Source organism: Netta rufina, assembly GCF_964035555.1.
Source record: "Netta rufina genome assembly, chromosome: 8".
Classification (NCBI taxonomy): domain Eukaryota; kingdom Metazoa; phylum Chordata; class Aves; order Anseriformes; family Anatidae; genus Netta; species Netta rufina.
Window position 1 is genome coordinate 23,863,063 of NC_140131.1, and position 17,360 is coordinate 23,880,422.

The following is a 17,360-nucleotide window of genomic DNA, read 5'->3' on the forward strand; positions in this document are numbered from 1 at the left end:
AGGAAGAAAGTAGGACAGCAAGAAAAGAAAGCTTTATTGACCACTACAAGAACAATTCTGGTTTTGTTGACTTCCCAAAAGCTGGGACAAGCTAAGGCCATGGATTGCTGTGTCTGTCTCCATTGGCCACTGCCACAAACCAAGTGCCAAGTTACTTGGTTGGCTATGCAGGGAGCCAGATCTTTTTTTTGTGGAGACTTCTCTCGTTGTGATAATTTCCTATTTCAAGTAACTGACAAAGCTGGTGTAAAATGCGTTCAGCAAACACTGAAAGCTATTTTTGCTCAAATGTCTTCAAGTGTCATAGGAAAAAAAAAAAGGAACCATCTACCACTTGGCATTCTGTGTCTGGACGTGCTGAGGAAGGCATGGCTGGATCAGTCCATCCTTTCAGCACATGAACGCCGTCCAACTCTGCAATTTGTCTTAATTATTTTCATCATTATCTTAATGCTGAAATGACTGTATCAGTGAATGTGGTTTTGTTCCCAGCACTGCAATCTGACGGAAAAGTACTTTGCCATCTTCTAGCTAGTGTACAACTCCGTGTGCTGCTTTCTGAAATGCTGTTGCACACAGGTGGTGAGGTTTGGGAGAACCAGCATGTTGAATAGCTTTCATGCTGAAAAATTAGAGCTTATACTGACAAAATGAGAAAAAAATCTGAATCTTCAGAATATGAAAAAAAAAAAACATTTTAAAAAAGGCTTACTCATTTGTTTTGAGTGAATCATATATTAGTACTTTAGCCACAAATCTCTCACAGTTCCTCATGAATAAGGAATTTCTAAGCTGCTGTAATTCCTTTCAGTATAGCTTTGTGTAAATAACAGCTTCCTGGTGGTGTAAATACTCACAAGTCTAAGAGACTGCTGTGATAAGGAATGGGGGAAAAATTGCTTTATTCCAAGTAAAGTATTTTTTTACAGTGGAGAAAACTGTAAATACAGGACTTGTAGATATTTTTCTTACAGAAGTAGAAGAGGTAAAGTATTAATATTAGTCTGGTTGTCATAAGCAGTCTAATGCACAACAGAAGTCAAGTTTGTCAGGTGTGATTTACAGAACACGTGCAGAAGATGGCAGTTACAGAAAGTGTGTGTTCAGACGTGTGAAGCTTTCTGCTGAAAAGGAGGAGGGGTAGAAAAGAAATGTGATTGTGTTCTTCATTCCAGTTCTGCTCTGCTAGTGTGAAAGTTGGACAATAAATCATTTGAGGAGTTTACCTTTTCCTAATGTTCTAACAGTAGAAGTTATAACGGGGAAAAAAGTAAACAACAACAAAAAAAAGCTTTAGGGACCCAGAGAATGTTGTGCTGTTTTCTTTGTTTATTTTACTGAATATGGCAGCATTAGATTATTTTTTTTTCAGGATTAGAGCCTCCAGATTACTGGGAGGAGGCTGATAGTCCTTTTTTGAAATCAGTGGAAGTGGGTATCTTAAGTTGTTTTAAGTATCCATTTCTCAACCAAATTTCTAGTAGGAAGAAAATTGTACTTTTGCCAGATGTAGCAAGCAGACTCGCCTGCTATTATGAAGGACGTAATTCACAACTGGATAATGTGCAGCAGTAACTATGGCTTTTGAGCTTGAATAAATTACACTTTTTACAAAATAAAAGAATAGAGATAATAAAATAAAAGCATGTTCTGTCATTCTTTCAATTTATGTATCTATTTTTACCATGTTGAGAATTCAGGAAATAGTTAAACTTTTTTAAGTAATGTGGTTAACTTCCAAAACAGATAAAGCAATATTGATTTTTGGTGAAATGATAGGAGTAGTCTGCTGCATCTGCTTTTAAAAATTGCTTCCAACTTGAAAGACAGAATTTTCTCATGACATCAGTAGGGGCGTTATTGAAAATACATTTCAGTTGAAGTTGCATTTTATTTAGGATCAATGAGATCCACCTTCTTCCTCCCCCCCCCTTTTTTTTTAGTGCCTCATTGTGCTTACAGCATAAGCTTTGCAATTTGCTTTTTGAGGAACAGATGTGTTGTCCGTTCAGGTATGTGTATGATATTTACTCTTTTTAGAGTCTGAAGTAATGTTAAGAGCATACCTGAATTAAAATCTTGTTTCTTTAAATTATTTGGACATAAAAAGTATCTTCTTCCATGCTAAAAAAGAATCAATAAAATACAAGGCCTTAAATTATTCAAAGATGATAGAATGGGAAATTGGTTATTCTCTTGATTCGCAAGGCTGGATAATTGAGTTAAATTTTTATGTCTACGAAAATCAATGCCTAGGTGGACTTTGGAGAAATGCCTATAAAAAGACTGGTATTTGCATTAACTGGCAGTACTGAATTTTTACATAAAATTTTAGACTGAGTCACAGATGGCATTTTCCAGTGATTCATTTTTGTTTTATCTTGCATCAACCTATATGTTATGGCACAACAGGCTTTAATTATGACGTAGATTTTTTTTTAAATATGCCGGATGCATACTTCTTTTGGAAGTGATGAGTGCAGCAGTGAAATCCTGAAAAGAAACCTAGAATCTCTTTTATTCTTCAAATATTTCTTAGACCTCCTCTTGTTTAAATGCAGGATATGTTAAATATTTAATAAAGGCAGTGAGCTAGGGTTTTGTTTTCCTTGGTGACTTGTTTGGTATTTTATTAACAAAGGATTTCTTGTGGCAGACAGTTTTTCGTGTTTTAAACCTTGAGCTTGCTGAGACATGGGAACACTTGGCCTTTCCACAACAAAAGACGTTGTTGTTTTTTTTTAAGAGTGGAGGGATTTAGTGTTTTTATGATGGTATGGAAGATTTTAATTTTTAACATTATAAACACTTGTGTTAAGAGGGGAAGAATGGGGTATGTGTAACTTCTTGAGGACTTTGTGCTATCTCTTACATCCTTGCAGACATGGCTATTTCCTCTGGGCTGTTGTTTGTCGTCTTGGGAAATTTAAGCCTTTGATTTCACACTGTTCTCAGTCTCTTGATCTTCTTTATGTTGAATTAATTGCTAGACAATATCAAATCTGGTGTCCTTAAAGCATTAGAGTAAGAAATGTTTTTGCACACATCTTTCTAATGAGGGAAATAAAAATAAAAAGCCTTTTCCATCATGCCCAAACTAGGTGTCTGGAAGGTCATTGTGAGTGGTTCACTGAGTATTGATACCCAAATGTCAATTAATGTTAGATCAAGCTAAATGGGCTAAAAGGAGATGGATGCACTTGTTCTGATGCACTTGTCTTCAGTGATGTGTGTTCTTCAATGTGTGTGTGTTCTTCAATGTATACAAATGTATACACACACACATTGTATGTATGGCTTGCAGTGTCTTCATATTTGAAAAATTGTATATGGTTACATGGTGATAAAAATTACAGAATAACATCAACTTCTTCCTCCTTGTTCAGCCAAATGATACCTAGAAGACAGCAGGAGCAGCTCTGCTCACTCTTTAGAAAGTGTTTTGCAAAATGTTTCTTTCTCAGGCATTCCCAGGTGAATGAAAGCCCTTTCAGAAAATTCCCATCAAACATTTTAGCAGACCTGACTTTGCCACCTGGTACAGCAAGTGGGCACAAGCTAAGCATTTAAATGGAAACCTTTGAGACTACGTGAAGCTTTAAGCTATAAGCATTCCCTGAGCTAGAGGGACGTTATTTTATTTTTTTTAAGAGAGTGAGAAGTGACTTGAGGTTACTGTCTCAGTCAGAACATTTTGACCACCAGCACAGCCCTGAGAGCAGTGAAGGGAATGGTTCGTACCCGGTGGTTGGAGATGCACAGTAGTTAGCTCATGAAGCAAAATGCATCATTACCATCATCCAGTTAGGGTTATCATGAAAACTGTCAGATCTAAATGCTGAAGAGTTCTTTTAACTGTTTCCATGGTGATACGAGGAGAGCAACATGGTGGTTTTCATCTCCATCCCATGTTCAGCTCAATTCTTCCGCAGTTGTTTAACTGTGAATCGAAGGTACTGGCTTGTGCCAGGCTGGCTTTCCTTTGAGTTAGCCAGGGACAAATGAAGAATATAGTGAACGCTTCCTTTCAAAATGAAATGTAAGCCCTAGATAAAACTGATCTGGCTTTCTGTGCTGTTTTGACTGGGTTGGCACTCCTATATGTAAAATTATATGTAAAATAGCTGTTCTGGAGTTACTGACCTGCTGCTATTCGTGCCGTTGTGTCACTGCTTGTAATTACTTCGGTGCAGGCTTTAATAAAGGGCATTTACTGCAATCACAAACCAGAAATCTGGTTACAGGAATAGGTTCACCTTAAAGTTTTATTTCCTCTATAAGGGGGAAAGTACAAACACTTCTCACTAGAAATTCAGATGCTGCTTTCTAATTTGGCCTCACTTTTAGTGCTTTCCCTTCATCATTGAGCCTGCCCTTGAGGTGTGTGTGTGTGTATGTATTTTTTTTAATCTGTGTGGTGTTGATCAGGTGCTGTGTTTTTAGTCTCACTCCTCTGTTTTCTGATATTCAAGAGCTTTAACTGACCTGCTGCAAGTTTGTTCTCTACAGCTGTCCCCCAGCCTCCTGCCCCAGAAAGCCTTTGAATTAATTCTTGCCTTGGGTACAAAGCAAAGGCACTGTTCTCTCCTTTCTGACCTACATTTGCACGGTGCAGCATTGCACAGCTCGCAGTGCAGCTTCCCTGCTTCCCTCCTCTCCCTGCGCTCCCCTTGAGTAGTGGCTAAGTCTTGCAAAGCAGAGCTGGACGTGGGAGGCTGGGTGGACAGGCTGGAGATGGAAGCTGTAGGGATACAGCAAATGCTGTATGTGATGGGTATGATCCCCAGCCTGGAATTAGTGGGGTCAGGAATGGTGAGACTGTACCACCCGAACCACACGCTGCTTTGAAAGAGCAAACTAAGAAATGAAAAGGGGAGATGCATTTAAAATTTTATAGGTGCAGCTGTTGTAATGTAAAGAAATTGTTCAATAGTTCCTTGTATTCTCTGACAGCATAAAGTAAGGATTGAGAAATGAGCTGTAAAAATGGAAAAACAAAACAAAAAAAACACCATGGAAATTGTTTTTAGCAAAATAGTTACAAGCCTGTTCTTGTAACTGAACAGAAGTAGTAGTAATTTCTGTGGTCTTCTCTCTCTTCCATCTCTTCCTGGGAAGTTGTCAAAAATTGCAATGAGCACTCATTCAAGAGATAAGATGTTCTTGCAATGTGGGATGATGTAGATATGTTAGATTGAAGGATGACTGCGGATTGTGTTAATGTATTGGGAAATCAGGAGGGATGGGGGGCTGTCTAGAGGAATGGTGCCTAGGTTCTATGCTCGTGCTCATGCCATGCCTGATCTGGCATTGATTTTGAGACTTTTTTAACCTGAAACCTAGTCTGCCTTATTTCTTTGAGATCACTGCAATTGTATAATTTTTAATTTGTAGGACAGAAATAACTTACAACTTTTAGATAAAGATCTTATCAGACACTTTTCCCCCCTCAAAGCAACCACTGAGGCTTGTAAGTACCTTTTACTAGTATTTCTTTCAGACTATAACAGAACATGAACTTCATCTATGAAAAGAATCTGTCAATGGCTGGGGTTAGGAGCAGCCTTCGTACTCCAACAGCTGTAGTTGTTCACTTCACATGATCAAACCTATTGATACAGGATCCCCAAATAACTGGGATCACCAGAGAACTGGAGATGTGAGAGGAGCAGTTCTGTTGGTAAATAGTAGTGTGAGGCTTTATTTTGGTTGTCTAGTATAAATGCGTAAATCTTCACTCAGTTTGAAGTTAAATGACGAAAAATTACTGAATTTCAATTTTCATTCCCCTGCTTACTTTGTCTAATATGCTTTTTTTGCCACAATGATGGTGCTGATGACAAGACATGTTTTCCTGTAATAAGTCATGTTTTTGCATTTGATCTGAAGCAGACATACAAAGGGGGGGAGAGGGGGACGACCACAAAACACATTTAAAGAGAAGATTGCACAACCTTCTATACCTTTTTGAGTAAACTAGTGTTACTGATTTTTTTTTACTTCATTGCAGAAATATTAGACCTAAACACAAACTTTTATCCTGTTGCAACTGACAATGCATTTCTTGTCTTGCTTCCTGTTGGGTAGGAAGTGCCAGAACTTGCCAGAGGTTTTAATGATGGAAATGATTGTACTGTTTTGACATGAACTGTTGTTATGCTCTTCCAGAGTAAGCAAATAGCTTCAACACAAACTAAAAAGTGGCAACAGCATTTGGAGAACGGAAGGTAGATCTTTAATTCTGTAGTTTCATGTTTCACCATACAACCTCTCACTCCTGCTTCTGCAAGCTTCATAACAAACTGAAAGAAAACACTTGGATAAAAAAGGTTTAAGTAGCCTTTGGCTGTCTTGATAGTGATTCAAATGTGTTGATAGAGTAGTTTCAAATCATACCCAAATATTAATACAATTTTTAAAAAGTAGGCTGAGCTCTTAAAAGGGCCTTATGAATGGGTTTTTATTTAACATCTTGTACTCCTCACGACTATTTTAACTAGGAAGAAGTTCAATGTGCTGAACTCATTGGTATTATAACTAATTCTGCCAAACTCAGGCAGATTGGCATCTTGCATGAACTCTGAAGTGAAGTACCCAAGAGGTTGTTTGGCTGCCAAACTTTATAATGAAAGTGCCAAACTATTTAATGTTCAGTTATTAACCTCTTGGATTAGACCCAGAAGCTAGTAACAACATTTCGAACTAGCCAAAGTTGGGAAGATCCAAGTAGAGTAAATTATGGTCTAGCTTGAAAGTACTGAAGGCAGGGACTGGTGCTCAAGTACTCACCAGGAAGGAAGGAGTCAGAAGAGAACTACAAATAGGTGGTAATGTTAAAGAGGGTTCCCAAACACTTCGAATGCAGCTTGTGCTACTGTGTTACATGAATGCCAGTAATCATCACCACAACTAAGTCAATCCAATTTCAATCGAGTTGGAGAACGTTAGAATCATAGAATCATAGAATATCCTGAGTTGGAAGGGACCCTTAAGGATCATCAAGTCCAACTCTTGACACCGCACAGGTCTACCCAAAAGTTCAGACCATGTGACTAAGTGCACAGTCCAATCTCAAATTCAGACAGGCTCGGTGCAGTGACCACTTCCCTGGGGAGTGTTCTGTTGTTCTGAACAGAACACGTTGTTCTGTTTTGCATAAATTTTACTATTTTCACACACTTGCTTTCCTCAGAAATGTCCATTTCTATGGTTAAAGGTATGATAGTTTATTGGAGGACCACCCAAAAAATAGTGAAGAGCAAATTCCCTTACCCATCTTTAATAAGATCTCCTTTGAATTCCTTAGAGGACTAGACCAGTGCGATACAGTCTGCTTATGTGCTTAAATTCCTGGATATAGACAGCCTTAGGGCTTCGTAAGATGATTCATCTTTTCATTACAAAGAAAAAAAAACCTGCTGTGTTCTCTGTATTGTGCATGCTATGAAAACTACACTTTAAGAATTAGGGAAAACTAGAAACATCAGTTAATGCTGAAGCTAGCAATTTATTTCTTCCTGAGCAGCTTTACCATAAAAAGTGAAGGCTGAAGGACCATAAATATAATCACTTTTATTAAATAATAAAAGTACATCAAATATTTGTATTTTACCCAATTAAAAAGTACTGGTCAAACAGAAAACTAATCACAGTTCCATCATTTACTGCTTAATCAAATGCGGGTATTGCTTACCCTGGCACTGTGATAAATAGTAATAACCTGATTCTGATGCAATGCTTCTGTAACTTTGTTGGAAAATGAACTTTAAAAGTTCTGTTTGTTAGAAAACTTGGAAACCTGTAAATAGATTTAAGCTACTTCTTCAATCTTGTTTTCAGTGGCAGATGTAGCTTTAATTTTTAAAATTGCTTCCATTTTGTTCTCTCCCGTATTGCTATCTGGACATGTCGATCTTATGACTTAGTCCTCCCCATCTATAAAGTGAAGTGTTTGGCTTAATTTCCTCTAGCAAACCGATTTTCACTTGACTGGTCTTTTTTTTTTTTTTTTTTTTTTTTTTTTTTTGTGTCTAAAAGGCAGTAAAGAGGAAAATCAAAAAAAAAATTTTGTAGGTTTTCTTCCTCTTTTACAAAATAGAACGTCTTTGAGACTGTAGTGAGACTTGAAGTTCCATTTTGCATATCTGATCAGCCTTTGAGCTATCTTGAAGTTATGTAAAGAAACTAATAGCAGATTGAGTGAATTTGCACAAAGATGCCAAAATGAATGTTACTTGGCACCAGAATCTAGGAGCTTGCCCTATGACTTCTACAGAATTAAGCGACTTTGCCACCTCTTTCAGGGGGATGTAGTTGAAACTGGAGTTGAATCAAGAACACCAGTAACATTTCAGAAGGCGATGTACAAAGTCTGAACTTTGTTTTCATTTATCCTTTTTCCTAATCCCTCCCAAAAAGCAACCATGCCAGAACTGGATGTACTTTAACAGAGTCCTTTTGCATTGTTTTAGCGTTCTTTTGGTAGTGTCTTAATTGTAAATGCGACACTGCTAAATATGTTGTACGTTAAAGAAGCGTATAATAATTTTCATGTGGTATTTGAAAGTAAAACTGATCTGCCCTTTGTGCATTTCCTTTGTTTCTCATTCTTCATTTTACTTATACCAATTCGAGATAACAACAAATCATTACACTGTAAAGAACTAGAGGTATGAATGCATTTTTAAATAAAATTTGTGTGGAAAATATGCTCAATTACATTTTATTGGCACAGAAGTCAGCAATTGGACCACCAAAGTGTGCATGCTTATTATTGCACATTAACACAAAAATCCTTATCTCATCTTTTTTCTTCAAATTTGCTGGGAAAACCTTTTGGTTATGGTTTCATAATATCAGTGTTATCAAGAACTATACTTTTTATTTTAAATTAAAAAAATAATTTTCAGACTCCACTATGTGAGATGGGGATCAACTAAAGGCTGTCCCGTGAAGCTCATCCATTTTTCACTGTACATGCGTTCAGCGGTATTTACAAATTGCACGGGGGATACATTTGCTAGAGGGAGTGCTGTCCTTCTAGTGCAGTTTACGGTGGCGATACCTGCCTGCTTTTTCTTTCGCTGCATTGGCACAGGCATTGTGCTTATTCTGTTGTAAGTGGTTCCAGTATTTGATCAGTTCACTAGGTTGGAACTGATGGGAGGTAATTAGGTGGCTATATTTACAGCTGGAGTAAGAAACTCGCCAGTGATTGAAGACAAACTCGTTGGGTGGAGGCATAGGGTCAATTCGCAGCTTGGCAAGGCAGATCCCCACGTATACATCCTCTAAATGTAAACGTCTGATGCCTAGGGAGACTTTGAAGATTTTTTCTGCTAAATCTCCAGAAAAAACATAACCAGTTCCAGAGCAGAATACAGGGTAACGTTCGCTTGGATACAAATCAGGTGGCATGTACCACTTGCTGTCCTTGTTCCTGTTAGGTGCGTAACCTCTCATTAAATAACCTGTAAAATATTTGTGCCTTGGAGGAAGTTCTGGTTTCAGAAGCTTGTGTATTAAATACTCAGTATTGACAAACATATCACTGTCAGTTTTCATAACATACGGAACACTTGGACAATAAGATGCAACCCAGTTCATTCCCATCAGAGTTTTAATGGTTAAATTATAATAGGTGTCTAAATATTCTTGTTGAATGATGTCATGGTATTGTTTACTTTCCTCTAGTATGGTGCGCTGGAGGTATCCGTTTATCTTGGTGCTTAGCCCCAGCAAAAAGATGCGAACAATTTGGATGCCAGGCGTCAGGCTTTCGTTACCCCAGGTTTGTCGAATCGCCTGTCTGGCTTCCACTTGGCCTGGCTCTGCAGCAATGAGCAAAATGAGAAAAGGGGTCTTCTCCTGGCATTTGTCAGGCTCATTGATGACGTATTTGAAATGATACGAAGCTGGATGCCCAGCGCCTTTCTCGTTGTAAATACTTCCATTGGCACTGAGCGTGTTTTCCAAACCGGTGACTCCTTGGGGTGACAGCTCGGTGTTGTTGGAGTTGGTGACTGTTTGAGGCCTGAGAGTCTGAGGTACGGCGTCCTTCCACACGTTCCTTAGAGAGCTGTGGTTCATCTCGCTCTTAGTAGACCTAAATCCTCGTATAGTGTAAGCCATGGGATTTTCTCTGAAAGCAGCCCTGCCCGGCAGCCAGTCGTGATGATTAAAAAATAGAAACACAGCAAAAAGAAATACAAGAGAGACCAGGCCAATGAGATGGGTGCGAAATAGAGACCTTTTGGTATTCCAGGTCATCTTTGCAAAGCAGCAGTGTCGTCTTCTCCACTGAAGCATGTTGTAAGAATCCAATGATGAGACAATGGCCAAGCAAAATGCTTTTCCCTTCTTTTCTGGATCCACTGCTATTCTTTGGTATTCATTTTCTTTTGCTTATGTTGAGTGATTCTCTGCAAATGGCTCACTCTGCAAAGGTTTAAACAAACAGAACATAAATTATTAATTTTACCTGCTCATAATATAAAAAGTTACAATGAGAAACCAGACATGAACCTATAATTTAGTTTTTTTTTTTTTTAAACAGCCCATGTTAGTATGAACAAGGTCAGATTTGTGATAAAAGACAACTTTTATCAAAAAACAAAGTTATTTGATTTGCTTGCTTATAATTCTTTTATGGTAAGAGTTGAGAATACCCCAAAGCAAACAAACAAAAACTAGAAGAAGTGGATCATGCTAGCTGAAGAAGTGTGAAGTAGACCTAAATAGCATCATGTATACTGACTGAAATCCTTGTATGGTGCTTGAGGAGGACTGAATGAAAAGGGCTTGATACCAGATGGAAGGTTTATTGGCATTAATTAAAATTGATTTGACATGCCGAGGCTCGTACAGTTCAGTTTAAAAACCCTTTTTGTAAAATGGTCATGTAGTGGTGGTGGGACAGACGGTGCAGGGCTGATTATGGCAGAGCTGTGTTAGTCACAGTACACTGCTTGGCGTGTTTCCACCGGCCCCGACTGTGCTCAGAAAGTCAATGAGAAGGTGCACCTGTCAAAATTAATTTTCAGGGTCCAGTAACCTCACTGCACAGCCCTTAGATAGTAACACATGATAACGTTTTTGGTCACCTTTCAAGCACCTTTAACCTTCTGCTCCACAAGGAAGGAAAAGCTTCAACTCCTGGCTGGTGTGCCAGGCTTGTGTGCAGCTGATTTACAGTCAAGCTGTTGATTTTTAGTGGGCAGAGATCTTAAGTAAATGCTCATATTAACAAGAAGTAAAACTGCACAGCTCTAAGTTACTTTCTGGCAAACTATCTGATGAACGTGACTCTTTTTTCCCCTCAGTGGATTTAAATGTAACTGCTGTACTTCAGTTATCATGCAGAAATGTGAAGTATTGCTAATAGCAGCTGTAACTGTAGGAAAAAGTGCCAAAGTAGTCTGTGCTTCATTTTCTCCTAAATTTTTTTCATATTCAAGAGCAGAGTCAATATGGCAGCTTCATGATGCTGCATATTAAAAGCTGATCACATCATCTTGTAAATGAACCTTTCGCTGCACAGTAGCAATTCGTTTGCGATTTTCAATTTGCTCTAATTTATTTCTGGGCCCTAGGGTTTTGTATAGGAAAAAGGATGACAGTTGAATAAGGGTCCCACAGAAAACGCTATTTTTAATATAAATGTGTAATTTATTAATTACTTTGCTATCTTCTAAAACCAATATTTGGATTAATTTCTGCATTTAAAAGCTAAGTGACATGTTATATGGGGAAATTACAGGATTTTACGCTGTAAGGAAGTAATTTAAGAAGAGATGGCAGTTGAATAATATATTATTATGTGTGACTGCAACGTTCAGCCTGCCTAGTTAATGTAAGGGGAAAAGATGAGATTTCAAAAAGGATAAGGAGAGACATATAACTAAGCTTTATTTTAATTACTGTGTCAGTTGATATATAAACAGAGTAATGTATATGCAGAAGACATCACTCACAATATTTGGAAGCAAGGGGAAGTATTGCACTGAGTTGAAACTGTAGTTTGTCTGTCTTATTAACCTCCACCAGGAGGAGCAAGTAAGCGGGGATTTTAACTGTGGTTTGTAATGATAAATGTATCTAAAAAGACAAAACTGCCCCTTACTTCTTTCTGAAATGGCAAAATATTTGCCTGGTGATATGTTAAGCTCTTCCCTGTTGTTGTTGCATCATGTTCATGAATTTTGTTTTCAAGCTCACTGAAAGCATTTCTCTTTTATTATTATTTTTTAACTGCTTGGGACTGATGCTATGTAGCAGAAACTGAGCTATCTAAAAATTATTTTCCACTCCACAGATGTTAAACCTGTCTCAAAAATATGCTGCTTGAGAATCAGCCTGAAATTTCATGCTGTTCTTCTTAATGCTGCTTAGCTCAGAAATTATACCTTAGGGTAAAAAGGAACTAAGCCCCTGACGTGGAAGATATATGCTTACCTGTGCACTTATACCTTCTTTTGCATGCTTAGAGAATGAAAGCCTGCTCTCCAAACATAATTTTAAAAAACATGGTTTTAAGTTTCACTGTGGTGTGCAGTGAGTTTTAAATAAAAACGCAGCCTTTTGGGATGGATATCTCTGTATGAGCAAACACAAATGTCACTTCAAAGGGTATCCTAGAGCTCAGGGAAAATAATTGTTTGATACCAGCTTGGAGGGCAACTGTGGGAATACTTGATGAATTATCATTCCATTTCATGTGCATGCTGTTTAGGAAGAAGTCAAAACAAGAACTGCATGAAGAGCTGAATGCAGAGTAGCAGCTGTAATTTGGATTAACTTTGCCACACTGAATTATTCCACTTCTAAAACTTCAGTCGTTAGATGCAAATACTTTGGCAAATCTGTATCACATTACTAATCCGTATTTAATTTTTAGTTGAGGTGGTAGGCTTTTCTTGTGCTCCTACTTTCACATGAGAATAAGTAAAAGGGAGAATGTGGTTATATGTTACTTGTGTGAACTTAAAATTGCTGCCTTTCTATGATGCACAGAGAAATGGGGTTAGAATGGGTGAACACCCCCCTCCTATTTTTGACTGCATCTTCACATTGTGCATATTAGATTTCTTATGATTTTCATCTCATCTACCATTACAAAGCTTATTTTCAGAGAGGTTCTTTCTCCCTTAACATGTTTCCTTGATTTTTTTTTCAAGGTGGGAATTTCCTAGAAAACCTTCAGTCCCTGTTTGCCCTTTAAAAAGGCCTTGTATGGATGAAGGAAGGACCCACACCTGTTTCTTAGCATCATAAAACTATTGACTGAAGGGAAACAAAAAATACACAAAACACCACAAACAACAACTTTGCTTTGGTTTTGTTGTAATTCAGGTGTGAAACATTACAGTGGGCATTTGAAATCCAGCAATAGCAATTGCTCCATTGAAAAAATACGTGCTGGGATGTGTTTAATAAAAGTAGAGAGCTGTCAGTATGTATTAAAAACAGCATCAAACAGTGTCACGAGAAAAACCATTATTTTCTCTCAGTTTAATTAGGGTTAAAGCACTACTGCATTTGCCTGATTAAAATTTCATTTCACAGAAAGCTTAAGGACAGGCACCAACCATGGGCAATAGGTAAAAACAAAAAGCAAATAACCAGCTATAACCTAAGGTCTCTATACAGGCACCTTGTCTTCTGAAAGTATCTTGCTGCACGTAACTGCATTTCGAAACTCTGACTTAGAGGAGTTCTTCCTTTTGGGCACTTGGTTGTGCGGTCCCTGCTCTGTTGTCAGATGCCCGGTGTGTGCACTGTGAATGCCTCCTCAATTCTGGTTTGTGGTCTGCGCTCTGACAGTGTTTCAGCTCCTTGTACTTTCAGCCCTGCTCTATAATTGCAGCTTTGCAGACTGAAGGATTCATCTCCCTATTTACACGCCCTGGATTTTCGTATTTTGATTAGCTGTGGGCAGATTGTTTAATTAGGAGAGTTCAGAAGGCAGCCCGAGCCGCTCTTCTGACAAACAGCAGCAGTTGCATATTAGGCCTCATGTACCGTACCCGAGTTCACTTACAAACTGCATTAATGTTTTGCACAGAACAGGCAGTGCTCAAGGTGAGGTCTGATGCTCAGGCTTTAAAATGTCAGATAGGAGAGGGGCACCGCCAGCTAGGCATGCTTCTCCAGAAGTACTGCCTGAGGGCAGAATTTGGGGTTTGTTTTAAAAGTCCTGGGAAGTGGCTTTAAAAGTGATCTGAAATGGGTGACTGTGAGATGCATCCCTAGGTATGGGAGCTCTTTCCAGTCACTGTTGCTTCTCTGCATGTTAGCATTGCCTTGGATAAAGAAAGCACGTTTATGTTGCCGATGTGGGGATTTATGGCAGCTCACTGGCAGATCCTGCAGATAAGCACTTTCATTTTGTGGTGCCTAAATCACTATAGATTTGGGTCTTAAATTTCTATTGTAAATAGTAACCTGTCTTCTTGCTTGCTTGCCACATTTGATGAAGTATTTAAATTTAAACAAGAAGCAGAAATGAATGACAATTAGTTTGAGTGCCATTTTACAACCCAAGTTAAACAGGCAGTGTTTTCCTATTAAGCAATGATGGCATGAGGTAATTTACGTGCTCACCATTTTGAATGTGTAGTGTTTGAAGGTTTCCTTTTGGGATCTCAGTGGAGCCTGATGTTACTTGTAAAATGTGGTGCCTGATCGTGCTGCTGATGGTTTAAATCATGTCCGGTCTTTTGCACGCTCCCAATTTATGCTTGGCCGATACTAGTCTGATGACATTTTGCTGTGTTTCAGGGGCAAAAAAAAGAGGAAAGCAAGTGTGAAAAAGGTCTGAAGGCACTTTTTAGATAATGTAATTTGACTGCACGGTCTGTTTTGATGGTTCAGTGCTCTCAGTGTGTGTCACATCATGGCCATTTTACCAGTGCTTTAAGATTACTTCAGATAAGGATTAATTCTGACCTAGTTTCCGAGGATTTCTAACTGTTTTTTCTAGACTGGAGGCTTTTGAGTTTTTAATTTCTCAGTTAAATGCAATCATTACAGTAGCTACATTATCCCTTTAATCCCTCCTGTGCCCACACCAACCTTGTGCAGGCTGTAAGCAGTGTATTAAACAAGTCTGAGATAGTGACATTGTTCGGGGTGGTGAAAGGAAAACCTGCTGGAATTTTTCCCCTGTTTAGAGACACGGTTCATTATCTCTCCGGGCTCTGCAAATTAGGAACGATCATTATCTGCAATGGCTGAAAAGGTAACAGACAATTGAATGAATATCACACACAAGGATTTGACATACCTTCCTTGGTCAGGCCATTTATGGTGCGAGGATTATACCCCCAGAAAATAGTTTTGGCACGCCATCACTTCAGCAAAAAAGATGCTATCGAACATGCGCACATCCCCCAGCAGTCTGCTTCCTGCGATCGCTTTTCACGGTATCCAATCTGTCCATCTGTCTGCCCGTTGCCGCGTTACCTTCCCTGCTCATAAGTGTTGTCCTTGTCTTGGGGCTTTTTGTTCATTGTTCGAACAAAAGGACAGTAGTTCCCGTTCCTGTTCCGATCGGGCTCGTCTGGCGTTCGCAGCCGATGTCTTGGAGCTTTTACATCTGGTGTTTCCCTTGCCGGACAATGCAGTGCTGTGTTCCCTTCTCCTCAGTATCCATATTTCTAATGGTAACGTTAGCTGTGAGTGCTAGCACGTAGTGGCTCACTTGCCTTCAGTAATAGGATTTGCCTCTCTTCCCTCCTTCATTGTTGCTAGGCAGTAGTAGAAATGGGTTCGAGCTGTTTTAGGCGAGGATTGTGGTCTCTGAAATCCATTCCGTAGTTCTTCAGCTGCTGCACAGGCAGGCAGCAGTTTAAATGTGGGCTTTGACAGATGCTGTCTTCTGACAGAGCAGAATTTAACGTCATTGCTTGGCTGAATCCCACGTGATTGTTTGCATTCATTTTGACTGAATCCAAAGGCAGCCAGAAACCTTTACAGGCTCTTGCTCCTGTGTGATAAATGATACATATTCAGTACGAGCACAATGATAGGTGAAGAGTATAAAAATTGTATGATTATTAAATGGATGATTGAAGGTTTTTTCAAATTGTTTTCACTTTTCCTTGACACTGTAACTTATGATTCTCTGGGGGATTTTTAATGCGAGACATTCTATTTCCGTTTTCCAAAAGCTGTTCTGCACTGCAAAGGAATTATAAGTACTTAAACACAAAGCTTCATTTAACCCATTTGGTGCTCTTAGCACAAATTTTTTGTGCCTACGTGATGACAAGAGGAGGTGTTTCTTTGCTCATGCTTCCTTTACACATGCTTCACATGCTTCCCCTTTGAAAGCTTTTTGTAATCTTAGGTTAGTCAATTAAGCTGGATGGCACTAATGTATAAACACATGCTGTTAAGCTGCCTTTTTGCTGTTAATGGCTTTCTTCCTTGGTAAAGGTCGAAGTCTGCTATTGCAGGACTGGGGGCACTTGATTTCAATTATTGATGGATGTAAAATGACTTGGTTACAGACATACCTATATTACAGAATTTGTCTTTCTGGTCCCAGTGAAACTTGTGTGCCTTTCATTTCTCTTCTTTCAGTGCCTGGCCATGCTATGTTGAAGCACCTTATTATATTTACTATAAGCTACAAATAAAATTGCTCAGTAGGGAATTCTGAAAATAGAATACTAGCAGCATACTTACCAAAATGTTCACTGGTCAGTGCATTTGTCCATTCGGTGTTTTTTTTTTTTTTTTTTTTTTTTCTTTTAAAGCTGAAGATTTCAGTGACTTGGACTGTTTTTTGTTTTTAGCTAAAGGATAAAACAAGCAGAATTGGTCTCCAATATGGATTGGGGAGGTGCTGCCTTCACTGGCAAATAAGGCTTCCCCAGGCAGTCACTGTGTTTTACTACCCTAGATGCATATTCTGCTAACTTACTAGAAACATGATCAGATTGATAAATCGTCTATGCATACTAAATTTCTCTAACTTTGCCTTTAGCAGATCTTCGCTCATCTTGTGGAAAACTAAGGAAAAGCCCCCGCCCTCCCCCGCTACTTTGTATTTGTGCATGTGACTGTAGCTTTAGGGAGTCAAAGTTTCAGGAAAAAAAAAAAAAGTTATTTTCATTTAACTGCCTTCTTTAGCACTTTTGGTTCCTGGATATTTCAGGAGGGTGGAGCTCACTTTGCTCTGGAAATATGACCTGAAGATTTAAGTAACCTTGTTGTGGTTGTAGGTTGGAATAAGCTTTATTTTGGCTAAATCTCACCATGAAGGGTCAGTGGACTGCTTGTTCTTGATCCAAGGAGTAGTATGTTCCGTAATGTTACTATGGTTACATCTTAAATTAGAAGCTGCAGTCTTAGCC

General features: G+C 38.7%; 2 protein-coding genes across 2 annotated transcripts in view; one reads left to right on the forward strand and one right to left on the reverse strand.

The window, feature by feature from the left end:
• The window catches only part of CDC73 (cell division cycle 73), a 104,118-nt gene that overhangs the window by 47,324 nt on the left and 39,434 nt on the right, over nt 1-17,360 (forward strand). The gene's annotated exons all lie outside the window — the stretch shown is intronic.
• On the reverse strand, nt 9,040-10,308 carry B3GALT2 (beta-1,3-galactosyltransferase 2; the record flags this gene model as incomplete). Its single annotated transcript, XM_084290967.1, has 1 exon — nt 9,040-10,308. The coding sequence occupies one exon, from the start codon at nt 10,306-10,308 to the stop codon at nt 9,040-9,042; it is 1,269 nt and encodes a 422-aa protein (XP_084147093.1).